General features: G+C 36.7%; 1 protein-coding gene and 1 long non-coding RNA gene across 2 annotated transcripts in view; both read left to right on the top strand.

The window, feature by feature from the left end:
* LOC148998630 (uncharacterized) overlaps positions 1-7727 on the top strand; it is a 37077-nt gene extending 29350 nt beyond the window's left edge. Inside the window, exons 2-3 of the long non-coding RNA XR_016171149.1 lie at positions 6127-6168; positions 6326-7727. This is a non-coding gene — a long non-coding RNA (uncharacterized LOC148998630). The remainder of the gene's footprint in view (positions 1-6126; positions 6169-6325) is intronic.
* A 3400-nt stretch (positions 7728-11127) lies between these two features.
* LOC148998629 (uncharacterized protein At4g22758-like) lies at positions 11128-13191 on the top strand. Its single transcript, XM_089141819.1, has 2 exons — positions 11128-11785; positions 11872-13191. The coding sequence occupies exons 1-2, from the start codon at positions 11563-11565 to the stop codon at positions 12093-12095; spliced, it is 447 nt and encodes a 148-aa protein (XP_088997945.1). The 5' UTR covers positions 11128-11562; the 3' UTR covers positions 12096-13191.
* The last annotated feature ends 3831 nt before the right edge of the window (positions 13192-17022 follow it).

Below are 17022 nucleotides of genomic sequence, written 5' to 3'. Positions count from 1 at the left end.
ATTGCGTTTGCCCAGGAGGAGAAGAAATGAATCTTGTCCAAAACCAATAACATTTACGGATAAAGATCTAAAAGTTCTCTCGGCCTCAAACGATGATGCAATTATTAAAAAAATCAAGTTGGCCAACTAGAAGGTTCATCGGGTTCTTGTGGATACCTGGTCTTCATTTGACCTATTGTCGTATAAGGGATTTCAATGGCTGAAACTTGAGGATGACATGATGATCGCTTACAGGGCGCACTTATACAGGTTCTCGACTGAGGCTAAAGTTGGTGAACACACGTCTAACCTGGCCATTTCAAAACTGCTATATTAACTACCTAACATAGAAGCGTAGGTCTGAAAGATTCATAAAAACATTGACCATTGAGGCTCTCGATGATCGGGATAAAGAGAACTGGCAAAGGGCGAACCATTCAAGAAGTTAGAGCGGATTTTGCGACACCTTAACATTCTAGTTCGAGGGACGATGATAGGGTCTAAGCGGCCCAAATTTTTGCCGAAAGAATTGATGGATTCTTGCTGAGTAATTTGGACATTTTAGCTTGGTCATTTAAGGATATACCCGAGATAGATAGGAGGGTACGAGAAAAAAAACTCCAGATGTAGAAAGATGTTTTCCCTGTCATTCAAAAAAGGTGAAACTTTTATCTAAAAAAGCACGATAAAATTCGAGGGGAGGCTGAGAGCTAGAACAATTGGCTTTTCTTGTGCCGATTGAATGCCCCACCTGGAAGTGGGGAATGTGCACACTATATAGGCCTCAATAAAGCGTGCCCAAAAGATTACTACTCATTGTCTAGAATTGACCTCCACATTGATGCAACTATAGCTAATGAAGTGCTCTGCTTTATGGTCGCTTACTCAAGGTACAATCTAATATTGATGAACCTAGATGACGAGAAGCACACTTCTCATTCATGACTTGCCTAGAAAGCCACTACTATTGAGTAATTCCATTTGGATTAAATTATGCAGGAGCAACTTACCTGAGGAGCGTGAATAAAAGTTTTAGGGAGCAGATCGGGCGGAACATGAAAGTGTGTGTGGACGATATGCTCGTGAAAAAGATTCACTCGGTCAGAACATGTGGCAAACTTGTGTTTGATGTACTACAGACTTCCAAATGTGGTTAAATCCAAAAAAGTGTGCGTTTAGGGTATCATTCAGGAAGTTTCTTGGTTTTATTCTTTCGTAAGGGGGTATCGTTTCTAAAAAAAATTAAAGCCTTGGTTCAAATGCAGCCCCCTAAAACTATACGAGACATCCAATGCCTTACTGGAAGAGTAGCTGCATTGAATTATGTCTTTGCCTGGGTAGATGAAAAATGCAATTCATTCTTTAATGCCCTCTAAACAATCGGGAAGCAAGGTGTGAATCTAGGGACGGACGAATGCCAATGGCCCTTTAAAAAAAGCTTAGAAAGGCACTTGGGAATCCCCCAGTGTATGCAAGGCAATTGTCGGAGAAGGAGTTACTCATATATCTAGCAGTTTCCCAAGTTGTCGTGAACATAGTTTTGGTGAAGGATGGGGTGCCCCAGAAGCCGATCTACTACATAAGCCACATGGTTATTTATACATAGACAAGGTATTTGAGGGTTGACAAGCAAGCATTGGCCCTATTAATGGGCTCTCGGAAGTTGAGACCTTACTTCTAAGCACACCCGATCGTGGTAATGTCCGATTTCTCTTTGAAGAAAATTTTCCACTTACCAGATGTTGCCAGGCGATTGGGCACCTAGTAGTTCAAGCTGAGCGAGTATTGGATCCATTTTAGGCTTTGACTGGCTATAAAGGCACAAGTACTTCTTGACTTTGTTGCTGAAAGTAGTGTCCCTCTACTTGTAAATTAACAGACTCCAGTTTATGTCTGGATCCTTTTTATAACGCCTCTAGTAATAACTCGAGATCTAGGGCATGATTAACTTTAAGAAATCAGCTATGCTTTAAGATTCAACTTCAAGGCTTCAACTATTGAAGACGAATATGAAGTGATATTGGCAAGTCCTCGAGGTTACCAAACATTAAGAGTTAAAGAGCTGGAGGTGAGAAGGGACTCACAGCTTGTGGTAAATCAAATCAGAGAATTTTGGTAGGTCCTTGAGGTTACCAAGTATTAAGAGTTAAGGAGGTGGAGGTGAGAACCGATTCACAACTAGTGGTAAATCAAATCAAGGGCAGTGATGCCATTGGACATATTAGGAAAGATTAAAGAGGTTATGAATGCGTACATAAAGGATATTGTTTCAATGATAGAAATCCAAACTCCACCCTATTCTAACCTTCCAATTTCAAGATGTAACTATTTTCTTAGGTTTTTATAGTTCCCAAGACCCAAAAAACGAGGAATTTATCTCGTGTCTCCCTACGATCCCTCCAGGTTTCAACCCATTTCGACACGGAGTGACCTAAACTTTGATCTCAAGGGGCTTACCCCATATGTCCCATAAGATGGGTTTCATATCTAACTACAAAACATTAACATAAATTTTTCCTCATTGTATTATCCCTTCACAACCATATTGCCAAGGAACCCTTTAGCCCCTAAATTCTTGACTCTTTCAAAACCCTAATTTCACTGAAACCCTAAACCATGATATCACCTCAACCTTGCAAAAGTATATCCAATCACTTACGTATGCTAGGATTTATCGCTGAAATCATGTGGCACGATAATTGTGACACTGAATGCTTTTCTACTATCTTTTGCAATTGGAACATGACTTTGTATTGGGTATCACTAATTGAGATCCTCCGCGGTAGAATTACAATGGAGGTGCTTATGAGGATAGCAAATCTCAAGGGGGTCACGCACCCTAGCATGCACATCTTGTCCCAGCTCAACGGATGACTAAACCAATTAATGATACTTAATCTATAGTCTTCTTTCAATGGATTAAGGTTGTAGAAAGTCATATTGTATGGCAATTATCTTGACACTTGACATTCGCCTCCTTACAAACATTTCAGATGTTACTCTAACATGGATGACTAAATTAATGAAAACATTTCACAGGTCATTCCCCACCTTGTTCAAGTCTTCTTTTGCCATCGCTTTCTGCTTCCTGCATTATACTTTCTTTCTTTTTCCAGGTTCTAAAAATCATTTTATGCCTTGTTTATGGTGGTGCATACTTTTTTCCTACCAAGGTTATTTTTCTTTGCGTTTGATCTGTTTTTCGGTTCCTGATTCCGTTGCCTTTGCCTCTTTTGGTACGTTTGGTATGGAGGATTCTCGTGCTTCTTCTGTTTCACGAGATCGTGGTTTTTCCCTCTTGTTGCCAATCCCTCTTCTTATGGTGGAGACAAGTGGGAGACTCACGAGTTCTTGGTTATGGGATTTCTTCCTCTATTCCATTGAATCAAATTTACTAAGAGTTGCCTTCTTCTTCCTAATGCTGCCACAATTTGGAAAGTTTCTTAGGTGACTTATACAACAGCTGCAACAGGAGCTTACTTTGTCTCAATGTTATAATGCTCTTCGAGGCTATTAATCCCTGATGTTGCTGCTTATAAAAATCGGGGGACAAGCTTCAAATATATGAATCTCTGGCGGGTCTCAACATTTAGTATGATAAGGTACATGCTCAAATCCTCATAGGAACCTTTTCCTTCTCTCAAGCAAGCCCATGCCATAGTTGACACTAAGGACAGTCGTAGGACAACAATGGTGGCTTCTCAGACTTCTAGCAAATCTGTGTTAGTGGCTTGTTATAGTAGTAATATGCCCAATACAAGTGATTCTCGTGTCTCGTGGATAGTTGACTCTTGGGAAACCGACCATAATAATAGTTCATCTTGTTTTATACTTATTTTTCCTTTTCGTTGACTCAAGTTGTTCAAACCGCCAATGGGTCTCTTTCTTGTATCTCTGGAGAGGACTACTTCTCTTACTTTATCTCTTATTTTTCACGTTCCTAAATTTTTGGTTAGCCTTTTATCTTTTAGTAGCCTAACTTTTTTCTCTTCTTATTGTGTTAAAGGACCTGGAGATGGGGCATCAAATTGGCTTTGGTAGATACAAGGGGTGCTCTACTTGCTATATGGGTCTCCATCAACTCTTCTATGGCCTTTAGTTCCACTTCTCTTGCTCTTTTTACCTTGTATTGTGGCATCGCTAGGCTACATTCCTCTACCAGTTTTCCTCTAGGTTATTTCCTCTACCATCAGCTCCTTCGTTGTGATGCTTACATTTTAGCAAACAATCTGGACACGTTTATCTAGTCTCTGATAATGTTAGTAATGTTCCTTTCACCTTTATTCATTCTAATGTTTGGGGTCTTTCCTCAAACTGTCTTTTTCTTGCCTTCGATGGCTTGTTAACTTTGTTGATTTGTTGCACTAAGACCACATAGATCTACTTGCTCTACCAAAAGAGTGATGTTTGCTATTTTTTCCAAAATTTTCATATAATGGTTTGTATGTTGTTTGGTGGCATAGTAAAAATTTTATGTAGTGATGATTGAATGAGATATTTGGGGTGTGTTGACACCTCTCTTTAATATGAGATTGCAAAGCGGTAAGAATAGACACCTTTTGAGGTAGCTCATTCTTTGATGTTTATTATGCATGCGCTTCCATGTTTTTGGGGAGATGTGGTCCTTACTGCAGCTTATTTGATTGACCGAATGCCCTCCCATGTTTTGCAACAGCGCTACCCCTTTGGAGTTCTTTTAGGGACAACTGCCTTTATTATACCTCCCATGTTTTTGGTTGTGTTGCCTTGGCCTGAAACAATTATGTTCATGGTAAGTTGGATCCACCCTTATTTTTTGTTGTATTTTCTTAAGTTATCCAGGTACTCAGGAGGGCTATAACTGTTATCACCCTTGTTTCTTTTTTTTCCCCTATACCTCTTTTCGGAAGACTATTAGTGAAGGGGAACTGGTTTATTGGTTCCTCCTTTATTCATTTTGTTTTCAATTGCTGCTAATGATCCTCCTTTAGAAGATGGAGTGACTAGATAGAAACAGCCGGTTGTCTTGGTTCCTTCTTTAGCTCGTGGGGAAGTGTGTAGGCTGAAGAGAGCTTTGTACAGGCTAAGCCGTCGTCTAGGTCTTAGTTTGGGAGATTTCATAAGGCCATGTCTAACACCTGCAAGTAAAGTAATGCTGATTATACCCTATTCATCAAGAAAGAAAATTCCCATACCACGATACTTCTAGTCTAAGTGGATGACATTGTATTTACAGGGAGCAGTGAGGATGAGATTGCAGCTCTGAAGAAATTTTTAGGTTCAGAATTTAAGATCAAGCTTAGATACTTCCTCGAGCTGGAATTTGCATACTTGGTCAATGGTATTTCCCTCTCTAAAAGAAAGTATACTCTAGACCCACTGGAAGAAGACTTGAATGTTAGGATGTAAGTCAGAAGAAAATCCTATTTGCCTAACACACACTTGTAGGCAAAAGAAGGAGATTTGGCCAATGGTATTTCCCTCTATCAAAGAAAGCATACTCTAGAACTACTGGTATAGACTAGAATGTTAGGATGTAAGCTTGCAAAAACTCCTATTGAACCTAACCTACACTTGAAGGCAAAAGTAGGAGAACCATTACAAAATAAGTTACGAAAAGTTAGTAGGGAACTTGACCTATTTGTCTCGTACTGGATTAGACGTCACATTTGCAGTCAGTTTTCTTAGCCAGTATATGGATCTCTACTCTTCACACTTGGATGCATCATATGGTATCTTGAGGTATTTGAAGGCTACTATAGGAAAAGAAAATCTAATTTCAGCTCATGAAACACTTGAAAATTGAGGAATACACATGCAAACTAGGCAGGGTGTCTAGATGATCAGAGATCTACCTTTGGATATTGTATGTCTTGTGAGGAGAAATCTATTTGAGGAGATCTGGACTATTGGTTGATTTGGGTAGACTTAGTTTCCTATTATGTTCTTTCCTTATTGAGGGTAGATTGCTAGGATATTACTAGATATTATTTTTCTTGTAAGATTCCCACATTGGGAAGATTTCGTTTTTTGTGTATTTGATAAATCTTATGTATAAATAAAGGTCCTTCCCACATTGTGCTTCACATATAACACCCACCAACTAACATTAATGCACCTTGGTATGTTGTCTATTTGCTTTCTGATTTTTCTATTGGCTTGGTGTAGGATATGGAATTCATGGAGACTGAGCGCGAGTGCTCTGATAAGGTTTGTGTCTCAACAATTCCTGGCTGTCTTACTTTCAATTTTTCTGTCTAAACACTGTTTGAATCTTTTCATTCTTTGGGTAGACTGGTGGATTTTTTTTCTTTCTTCTTTCTGGCTGGCATGAAGTTTATTGATTGATTAGCTGTCATCTGTGCAGATGTTTTTCTTCATCTATAAGTCCATTGCACTTCATCTTTTCAAATGAACACCTATTGCCGAGTTTGGCTGACTCTTATGAGGTTGGAAAGGTAGACTGAACAATTAATTGCTGTCTCAATTCGTTTATTTCTCGGTGATTTTGGTGCTGCTCTGTATTGGTGTGATTGCTCCTTCTACGACCCTCAAAATTAGGGACAAAGGACTTGAGATGCCGATCTCAGTGGCATACTTGGCTGGGTCAGATGAGGAGGAGGAAATTGGAACAGAGGTGGGGGAGGAGCTTAGAGAGAGAGAGAAAGAGGTAGGGCCTGAGAAGACACCAGACATCTTGTGCATTGCTTTTCGATGTTATGGTGATTACTATAAACTTACATGAATGAAACATCAAGTTCTACCTTACCAATGAAAGTTCAAAGCTTGGGCAGATGATTCTACCATGAAGGCTAAAACATTATATTCTGTGGCATTATAGGCTTAAGATTCCTCTCACCCTTGGCAGCTCATGCACTCCCTACTTATGGGCTTGGAGGTAAAAGTTAAAGAGAAACATATCAAGAAAAAAGAGTAGAATCTCTTGTACAGTTCATGGAATACTTGGAGCACTTCAAGAAAATATTAACAGATTCTTGCGCTCAGAAACCTGATCAAGATTTGATTATGGAATACTTCTGGCCCATGCATGCACATGTTCTTGATTCTTGAATACCACATGGTAATGTTGATACCGTGATTTGTTGGGCACATGGCAGACTATGGATCCCTTATTGATACTATTCTGATTCGTCAATCACATGACCTGAAACATCAGAATAACAGAAACTTAGGGATTCTTCTCCTTGTTTTCATCAAAAAGGAGCAAAGGAGTAAGAGCTTGTGGTGAAAAGAATGGAGATATCTATGCAACAAGATTCTACTTCTATTTCTATTTCTATTTCTATTTCCATTTCTATTTATATTTCTATTTATATTTCTATTTCTACTTGTGTGGGAAGTGAAGGCAAGGAGCAGCTAAGCTCTTGCAATTCCATAGACATCATTCATTTTCTATTTCTATTTCTACCCTTTAAGGCTTTCAAGATGTTCACCAAAATACTCTCTGAAGCTTTGTGGTGAATGATAAATAGTTGAAGGAGAAAATGAATCTGAATGTCGGGTAGAGGATTGCACTTGATCCTCCCAAACTGTTCCATCACACATTAGGAAGGATGATCTACTTCCGCTCTGACAAGGTGATCATAGGCTCTCCTTCAATACATTGATGAAAAAGTGTGAAGAAAACATAGTCCTCTACTATCTTGGATAGAGAATTCAAACTTCAAAAAATATTGATTGTCTTTTTTGTTGGAATTCTGAGCTATACTAGTTATCAAGACCCACAATGTAAAACATAAACACAAGGTGATTACAATTCATGGGAAAAGAAGAAAACTAAATTGTTTTCTTTTTATGTTTTTTTAAGTAAAAGTGATCTTATCTTTGTTGAAGTTATTGGAATTGAAGGTTAGAATTTGATCTAAAGGAATCATGTTCGAGAGCATTGTTAGGGTACACCATTTATATGATAGATTCGAGGATGGATTTGGTCAATAATATTATGAGATAAAGGTTTTTGGCTCCACCACTAACACAAAGCATATTGACTACTCTCCATGGTACAACCGTACAGGCCTCTTTATTGTTACCTTAGAGCAGCAGATCTACTTAAATGGACGACAGCATTAATCCATAGTGGATGGCCTAGAATAATCTGAATTAAAGCTATAGTTTTATAGTATTTTATTTTTTGTAAGAAGCTATAAAAACAAATTTCCCTTCCTAGATTGGTGATATATTTGTTTTGTGTAGTCAAAAGTTGAAATTGCATTGGTATCTTTTCATATCTTCTTGCTTTTTTAAGTATAAATTGTGTGCTGAGATCATTGATGTGCAGATAAAAATAATACAATTTGCATATCTTTCATTCTTCCAATAAGATAGGCAAATAACTAGATATGGTATCCGTTTTATTTTTTACATGATATCCACTATATTTTTACTCTAGTGAGATTTGGAATCAGGCATTAAAATGTGCTAAGTATTATGTGGTAGTGGTACCTAGCATGCTTTCTCCTCTGGTGGTTTCCTCAGTCAGTGATACATTTATGTATCTTTGAATGTGGTGTATACAATTTTATTTCTCGAAAGATAGTGGTAGGGATCGTCTTTTGATCTGAAAGGTCTTGTTAGTGTCACGCAAGATAGAATTATCATATCTCGATGATGATTTTTCATCTCTTGTACCCAAATCTTGTCTAACTTATATCAAGTTGTGTTTAGATAGACAAATATAAATATTATAATATTGAAAAGTAATTACCTCATAACAACAAACCAATATAATTTGATTTTGATTTGACTCAATATTGAAAACCATTATGACCTAAATGAACCACGAATTAACACCCCTCCCCTCTCATATGAGTCCTTGTTTGTATTGAGTATGCTCTAACCGGTAGAAGATTATTATTATTATTATTATTATTATTATTATTATTATTATTATTATTATTATTATTATTATTATTATTATTATTATTATTTAAATAAAAATAAAAATTACGTTTGGGTTCCTTTAGTGAAGGCTAAAATCTTACTATATCACTTTTATGGGAAAAATTGTGTTTGGGTCTAGAGGTCCTTGATGCCATTTGAGAGTGATAGTATAATTTAAAACTTACATGTTGAGGAATGAAAATACCCCTTGAACCATAGGCCTTCTAGGACATTTTGCCTCTAATAAGAGATTGCCTTTCAATGCTCTAGAAGCGCACCCACCTGATTTGCAAATTTTATTAGTTAAAAGTAAGAAAGTTGAAACAGCAAGCAATACAAATGAATGGTTGTGAAACAAAAAGAGTAGTTCAAAGTTTGTTTAATAACTATTGTAAAACTTCTACCAAAAAAGATTTCTATTATAGAACTTATTTGTATTGAAAAGAATGAAAAAAAAATAAAGTTAAGACTGTCTTTTACTCTAAAATATTAGAAAAACATATTTCTCCTCGTATATTCTCTCTTGGATTACTTAACCAATTGCGTCTCACTTGAAAAGTATTACAATAGGTATTGAATAAAATTTTATTATTAATCAAAAAGGGCTTTTAGTATTGATTTTTTTTTTTTAATAGAGTTAAAATGAGAATGAAAATTGATGCCGAAAGTAGTCTAAATCTGGTTTCAGTGGAGTGTCCTCTTTAGTTAAATGAAAACCTACTACAAGTAGAATGTTTCTATATTTAAAATTGATGTCTCAATCCTTATCCATTTAAGATCACTAGTTAAAATGGTAAAGAATTACAATTGTTTTAGAAACATTCATTGTGCCCCTCAAGTTTAAAATGTTTGCGAGAAAGATATCGTAGTTTCTTTTTTTTGTCTTTTTTTTGGTGGTGGGGGGGTGAGGTATTGAAAGTTTCGGTAGGCTTGACTAAAAGAATATGTCATTTTTCTTCTTTGGTTGGTGCTATTTTTGTTTGGAGTAATAGAAAGTTAGAACTGCATTGGTATATTTTCGTATGTTGTTGTTTTTTAAATATATATCGTGTGCAAGGACACAGGGCACAAATAGAAGATTGCCCCTTATACAATATGCATATCTTCCATTCATATACACAAAATGGACAAAGAACTATGTGATATCCGTAATATTTTTTATTTGTTGTCCACTATATTTTTACTTTGTTAGATTTGGAATGAGGTCATACATCAAAATGTGCAAGCACCATGTGGTACCTAGCATGCTTTCTTGTCTAGTGGTTTCCTCGCCCCAGTGAAATATTTATGTGTCTTCGAATGCTAAGTATATACAACTTTATTTATCGGAAAGATATTGGTATGGACCATCTTTTGATCAGAAAGGTCTTGTGAGTGTCATGCAAGATAGGATTATCATATCTAACCTCATGGTTTTGATATCTTGTATCGAAATCTTATCTAACTTATATCAACTTTTGTTCATATCTTAAAATAATTTTACATAAATAAATACGAATATCATAGCATTGAAAAACTATTACTTGATAACACGAAACTAGAAAAATAACACGAAATCAAATATACTTAATTTTGATTTAACTTGATATTGAAAACTAATGTAGCCGAAATGAACAGAACAATTAACATCCCTACCCTCTCATGCGAGTAATTATGTCTGTAATGATTATGCTCAAAACAATAAAAGACTAATGTCCTATCTTTTTCTAAATGAAATTGACAAAAACGTGAATGATACAGAATTTGTTTACATCTTCATGCAATTGTTGAGAAAAATCATGTATCACACACAATTATATCAAGAACCATTGCTTATATAGTTTTATCTATTTTTTTTAAAAATAAAATTTGCCAACCCAAAATCAAGTTTAAACCATCTAAACAAGAATTGACTCCTGATAAGGAGGGCCCAGTCAATTATGTGTGTGACCGTTTGACCTGTTTCCACTCCCTGATTTATATGGTTGGTTAACCATCCAGGTGTTCCACACACGTTTTCCTTTCCAACACAATGCTTTTTTTATAAAAAAATATATAGATATATAAATAAAAACCCACAAATCCCAAACTGGGTACCTCTGATACCTGAATTAAGAACTCACCCCAAGAGAGAGAGACAGAGAAAAGGCCAGAAGAGGATTAATATTCTTCAACTCAAAAAATTTTGGGATTGAAATCATAAATCTCTTCTGTGTCTTTGTCAAAAGTTACAATTCAATTCGTCCCTCTCGGTCTCTCTCTCTCTCTCTCTCTCTCTCTCTCTTACTCCATTAATTAATTATTACTTCCTTGGTTGATTCGAAGCCCGAATCTGTCTCTTTCTCTCTTTCTTATTCGCTGTCTATCTCTTTCTGAAATCAGTCGCTTCCAGACAAAACTGAATCACAACTCCCTCCCTGGCCGTTGTTAATGGTGGAAACTGCTGCGTGTGATTTCATGCTCTTCTTTGACTCTGCGAGGTTAATTGCGCGATTCCCAGCCGCGCAGTTCTCCTCTGCATCTTCTTTATTTACTTCCTCTGTTTTCTCATTTGGTGCCTCCAAGCAGGGATGGTATTATCGCTGCCTCGGCCTTGATCCGTGAAAGAATCCAAAACCCATCTTCTACTTCGTCTGTGTGATCCGCAACCACCCATTCTTCTGTTTCGATTCCATTCCATTCTCCTCTCTCAGACCTTCCATCGTTCAGTAATTTCTTCGAACAATGTTGCTGCAGAAACCCAAGAAGAACAAGGGAAATCGTCTCTTGATCACTGTAAATGTCTTGGGTAGCGCTGGACCCATTCGATTCGTCGTCAGTGAAGAAGAACTCGTCATGGGTGTCATCGATACCGCCCTTAAATCTTACTCTCGCGAGGGTCGTCTCCCTGTTCTGGGATCTGATCTTAATAATTTTCTGCTCTACTGCTCCAATGCCGGAGGCGATGGTGATCCATTACAACAATCTTCTTTGAGTTTTGATTTATAATCTGGTTTTGTTCAATTATCTTTATCTGGGTTTTCTCTTTTGCAGCTTTAAATCCATGGGCTACCATTGGATCGCTTGGAGGAAGAAATTTTGTGATGTGCAAGAAGCCGCAGCCACTTCAGGGAACCATATCGATTGGAAGAAGAGTTCCAGGTGAAAAAGCTGCAAAAGCTTCGCCATCGCAGATGATTTCTACTGCTCCGAAGGGGAATAAGTTCTGGAAATCATGGCTTAACAAGTCCATGAGTCTCAAGATCTCTTCGCATTGAAACAAAAATCGTATATTTAATTACGAGGAAGGATGCAGGAAAAGGTCCTTAAAACTCTCTACTCGATAAAATCTGAGAGGGTAACTTGTTTATCTTTTGTTATGGTACCTGGGGTTTCTGTCTTCTGCTGCTGCTTATTCTCCTCCAAGCTTGAGCTTAAGCTTGAGAGAGTTTCAAAAATAATTACAGTTATGGATACCCTTTTTATTAAAGAAATTACTGAACTCTTCTTCTCTCAATCATACATCTTTGTTCAAACTACTGTTGTTCATTTTTCAGTTTCATCATGGATTTTCTTTGAAATGGTTCTGAATCTAAAGCATTTTGAGGAACCATTGAATCAGCATTCAAAAACCCAACTTTAATGTAGCTCTAAATTCATGGGATTAAGTACTGGAGGAATCAGAAAACTTTGATCTGAGTTTCTTCATATTCCTTGTGAAGAGCTATCTGAGACAATGTCAAAAATAGAGGGATTCTAGTTGTGAGATCAGTTTGTTGCCTGTCAGGTGCCTATATCTGGTTCTGTATGGATTGCTCTTACATGTTTTTGTTTTGTGGTGAAGATTGCTCTTACATATGAGACCACATGATTTGCTAGAGCAATAAGCTTTGAATATAGCTAATATTTCTAGGGATATCTTATTGATGTGGTCAATAAAATACTAATGTTGATGGAAACCCTGAATTTAATTAGGCTTGATCATCAGATCTTAATATTGAAATCTGAAAAAAAATGTCAGTAGAAAAATATTTGCCTCATTTTGTGATGTTGGGATATATAGACCTAATATTGATCACATCAATCTGATTAGGTTCTTGGTTCTTGGTGCCTTTATAGAGTTCAAATCATCTGTGTCTGTCTAGCTGTTAGATGTCCTGTTCGTAGTATCCATAACCAAGGCATCTATTAGCTGGACGCACGGACAAACGTAAGACCCGAAAGCAGAGGATTTATGCTGGCTTTCACATGCTTAAGAAATTCACCGTAAAATAACTCTAAGATTACAAATGAGATTGAAATTGTGTTTCCATCTTTTTGAAATTTAACATTATCTTCACGCTAAAGAAAATAAAGAAATATTCTGAATTTGATGCTTTACGAATCATAGTTTTTTTTTTTTGGTTTTATGGGTGCTAATATTCAGATCATTGTTCATGTCAACGTCAAGCGAAAAAGAAAGAAAAAAATGTGATTCATGAAATGACAATTCCTTTTTATAGACCATGACAGAGGTACATGAAAATAGAAAATATTAGAATCTTTAAATTTGGAATAACACGTACATCCTTTCAATATATTTCCATTTTATCATCTTAATTAAGTCTCCATGTATATGGCTCCGAATGAAATCCATTATTTTCTAAGACAATGAATATAGACTTCGAATTTTCTTGTATCACCAAAGTGGTATATGCATATGGAATAAAATATTTTCTTATTTAGAAGACAGCATTTTTTGTGCTTGACATAACCTCTTAATTGGGTTGCCAATGGAGAAATCAAGTGGCTATCAATTCAAGTTGATTTTCTTTTTTATGAACAATTAATATTATCCCACATATTTATTGTACTTTAAATTTAGAAGGTTTTAAAGTTAATGGAATAAGTTGACTCAAGTAGGTTTGTTGACAACTTTCACTCTATTGGCTCTGATACCAAATGTTTAAACAGAATGCTAAAAGCTCCAAAGATGGTAGAATGAATTAAGTCAAGCCCTTTAATCTATTCAATATTTGGTTGATCTAATCTAGTGTCTATACACTAAAATGAACTCCATTAAAAATTGTGGATTATTTGCCTTGATAAGGGAGCTGATAGCCTTACAACCACAAATTATGTGGGGCCCACAAGTAAAAAATAATATAACATAAAAATAAAATAAACTCCATTACTCTAATCCTGTGGGCTCCTTGTAATTTGTGCCTTATTTCAATTCATTCTCCATTATCATAGCCGTCCATAGCTTCAGGTCCAACTAGGTTTTCAGGCTCAAGCCCATTATCTCTCTCCCTCTCCTTCACCGCTCCAAGCCCTAGATCGATTTCCTTCGCCGGCGAGATTCCGAACCGCGACCTGAGCTTTCCGTCTACTTAATTCCAGCGCTTCTCCTCTCGAAACTTGGTAAAAGTGAGAACCCTAGCTCGTTTTTCTTTTCAAAACTTTGGATTTTCTATATGAACCTGGGTTTCTGTTTGTTCTGTTCTTAATACTGATTATGATTATCTTTTGTTGGGTTTTGTTTCATTCGCTTATGGGTTTGTTTATTTGATCTGGTTTTTGTTTAGTATTCACTATATATGTGGAAAACGAAGATCATCGGATTTCTTCGTCTACTGGTAGAAACCGCAGAATGATAGGATTTTGGTAACCCTAGCTGCTAATTACTTGGGGGAAAAGGGAAGGGTTTGGGGTTCGTTGATTTGAACCTGGTTTTCGTACGAATTCGGAGAAAAGCTCAAGTGAGATCCAACACTATATGAGCTCTTCGATGGGTTCTTTTGATGATTTTAGCCCATAAAACTGAAGTAGCGAAGAACCGCTGAAGCTCACATCAGAGCTCGATCTACACAGGTTTGGGTGTTTGGGCTTGGTCAGTGGGCTTCGCGTCAGCGCAGAGCTTCTTAGGGTCTAACCGGATCAACCATTTTGTGTTGGTCCAAGTTTGAACCGGCCGCTAATGTTAGATGTACATGCAGTGTATATCTTTCTAGCTGAGAGAATTTATGAAGGCCCAGAACGTCAAGGTGGGCTGGGCCTCATTCATGTCACAGCACGGCCTTGCGTTGTCTGAATTTGAAGTGACAGTAGGTATGAATGCTTTTTAGTTTTTTTTCACTTTTCAGGCACTTCAGATGTAGTTATTGCTTTTAATTGTCCCCTTTGAGTTTCAGTGAAATGGTTATCTCATAGAGATAAATATGGCAAATCTGTTGCGGGAAGTCATCTAGGCTTTGAACTATTTATATAAGAGAGGGTTTTTATTTCTGGGCTATTTATTAGAACTGTGACTTTGCAGCTTTTATATTGATTGCCCTGATTTCAGTCACTAATTCTAGTAATGAAGGAGCTATTAATACTAGAATGTTTTCAATTAGAGGGCGGGGGGCGGGGGAGTTGATACTTATTATGTGGGCTTAGTTAACTTCAGCTTTGAATATAGGATGAATTAGATATTGTGGGGTCATTTCCATTATTCTAGTTACTGTAGATTCTTTGCTATGGTTATATTTGGTTCATTTTCTATGGTTGCACAAATTGGACTAATGCAGTTATTGTACCTGGCTAAGAAAATATGAAAGTTTGCTTTGAAGAGAAATAGAAAATCACATTCTGAAGGAAAATCACGATAAGAAAGTGATCTCTGATCTGATGTAGGTTAGTTTTGCAATATGCAATACACAATATTTTCAAGAGAGAGATGGCTATAAATCATGTCAAAAAGCCTACCATATCTATCCAAGTCTAAATGATGGTAACTGTCTTGTTTCATAGCTTAGTAATAATGTATTATATTTAAGGAGTTGCTCTCTCTCTGCCCCACCCACCCCAATTGATGCTTTTAAATGTCTGTTTGATTGCTTTAGTTGTTAAGGTACACCTTTATTTGATTTTAGTTGTATGCTACCACTCCGGTGTTTCTGCTTGCCATCAATCTGTCTCCCTCAACACCCCCTTCCCTAAAAATAAAATAAAAAGAAGATAATTAATATTTGTCGTCAAAGCATCCAGGTTCCTTGGTTCCTTGTATCCAGGCCCCCTCTAACACCTAAGATTGTCTAGATGCTGTGACCAATAAGCTCATGCTTCATGATTGGATTCTTTTGGTCAATCAGAGTTTTTATATTAATGTTGATAGCTGTACATGTGATTAGATTTTTTCATTTTCTATGTTACAGCTTACAGCTACTAAGCCTACAAAACTGGGTGAGCCTTGGTTTAATGGTTAAGTTATGTAATGTTGCAACCAATTGGTTGCAGATTCAAACTTGGAGACAGCCTCCGTGAAGCAGGTTAAGGCTGCGAATTTGCCCGTCCCAGATCGCTCAGTAGCTGGAACCCATGCACTTGGTAGTGTTTATTTTGCAGTTTCAGCTGCTAGTCCATTCACTAGTTCAATGTGCATGATGGTATCAGAAATAAGTGTCTGAATTGTATTATTTGTGTTAGTACTAGGTTAGGCTATTCTTATTGTTTGCTTTGTTCTTTATCTTTCATTTCTTTTTTTTCTTTTGTTTTTAGTCTAAAAGATATGCATTTGGAAAATTTTAATGGGTGCTTAGCTTTGTGAAGAGTTAATAACTGTTCTCCTAAAGAAGGATATTTTTGATAACCACATCTTTAGTTAATAACTGTTCTCCTAAAGAAGGATATTTTTGATAACCACATCTTTAATTCACTGATCTTTAAATTTATGCTTTTTTGTGCATCTAAAATTAGCTTTACAGTACTACTGCTATCTACCCCTCACACCTTGATGCATCTTGAGCATCCTGAGACGGAATTAGAACTACCCTTTTAAACCTGGAGTTGCCCCATCTTCTATGAAACCTAATTCAATAAAATCAGTGGTACTTCAGAAAAACCTGTATTTTCCGTGTACATAAATTTGTTAGTCTGAACTTCTTTCTGTCAGAATAAACAAAGAGAATCATTGCGGTTGTCATTGCTATTTCCGCCAGATGGTTTTGACAATCTTGCCATGCTTCTGGAATTCTTATGGGAGTTTTCATCCACCCTATTCAACAAGGAAAATTCAATTATTTGGCAACCTCCTAATTCTATTAATACTTGTCCTTGATGGATCTGCTGTTAATGATGAATCATGACACACTGAATTTCTGATTGTGTCCGGATATGTATGTGTATCCTTATGGATGGATCTTAGTACTTTGAACCAAAGATGTATCATTTGAACATTCTAAT

The sequence above is a fragment of the Hakea prostrata genome, unplaced genomic scaffold (assembly GCF_041222555.1).
Source record: "Hakea prostrata isolate BN-2017 unplaced genomic scaffold, UWA_Hpros_2 contig_219, whole genome shotgun sequence".
Taxonomy (NCBI): Eukaryota; Viridiplantae; Streptophyta; class Magnoliopsida; order Proteales; family Proteaceae; genus Hakea; species Hakea prostrata.
This window is presented reverse-complemented; position numbering and strand designations above follow the sequence as displayed.

Bases quoted from the DNA above. Each gene is read 5' to 3' on its own strand.
- LOC148998629 (XM_089141819.1), top strand. From the start codon at position 11,563: ATGTTGCTGCAGAAACCCAAGAAGAACAAGGGAAATCGTCTCTTGATC. The intron at 11,786-11,871 runs GTGATCCATTAC...TCTCTTTTGCAG, and splicing joins CTCCAATGCCGGAGGCGATG to CTTTAAATCCATGGGCTACC.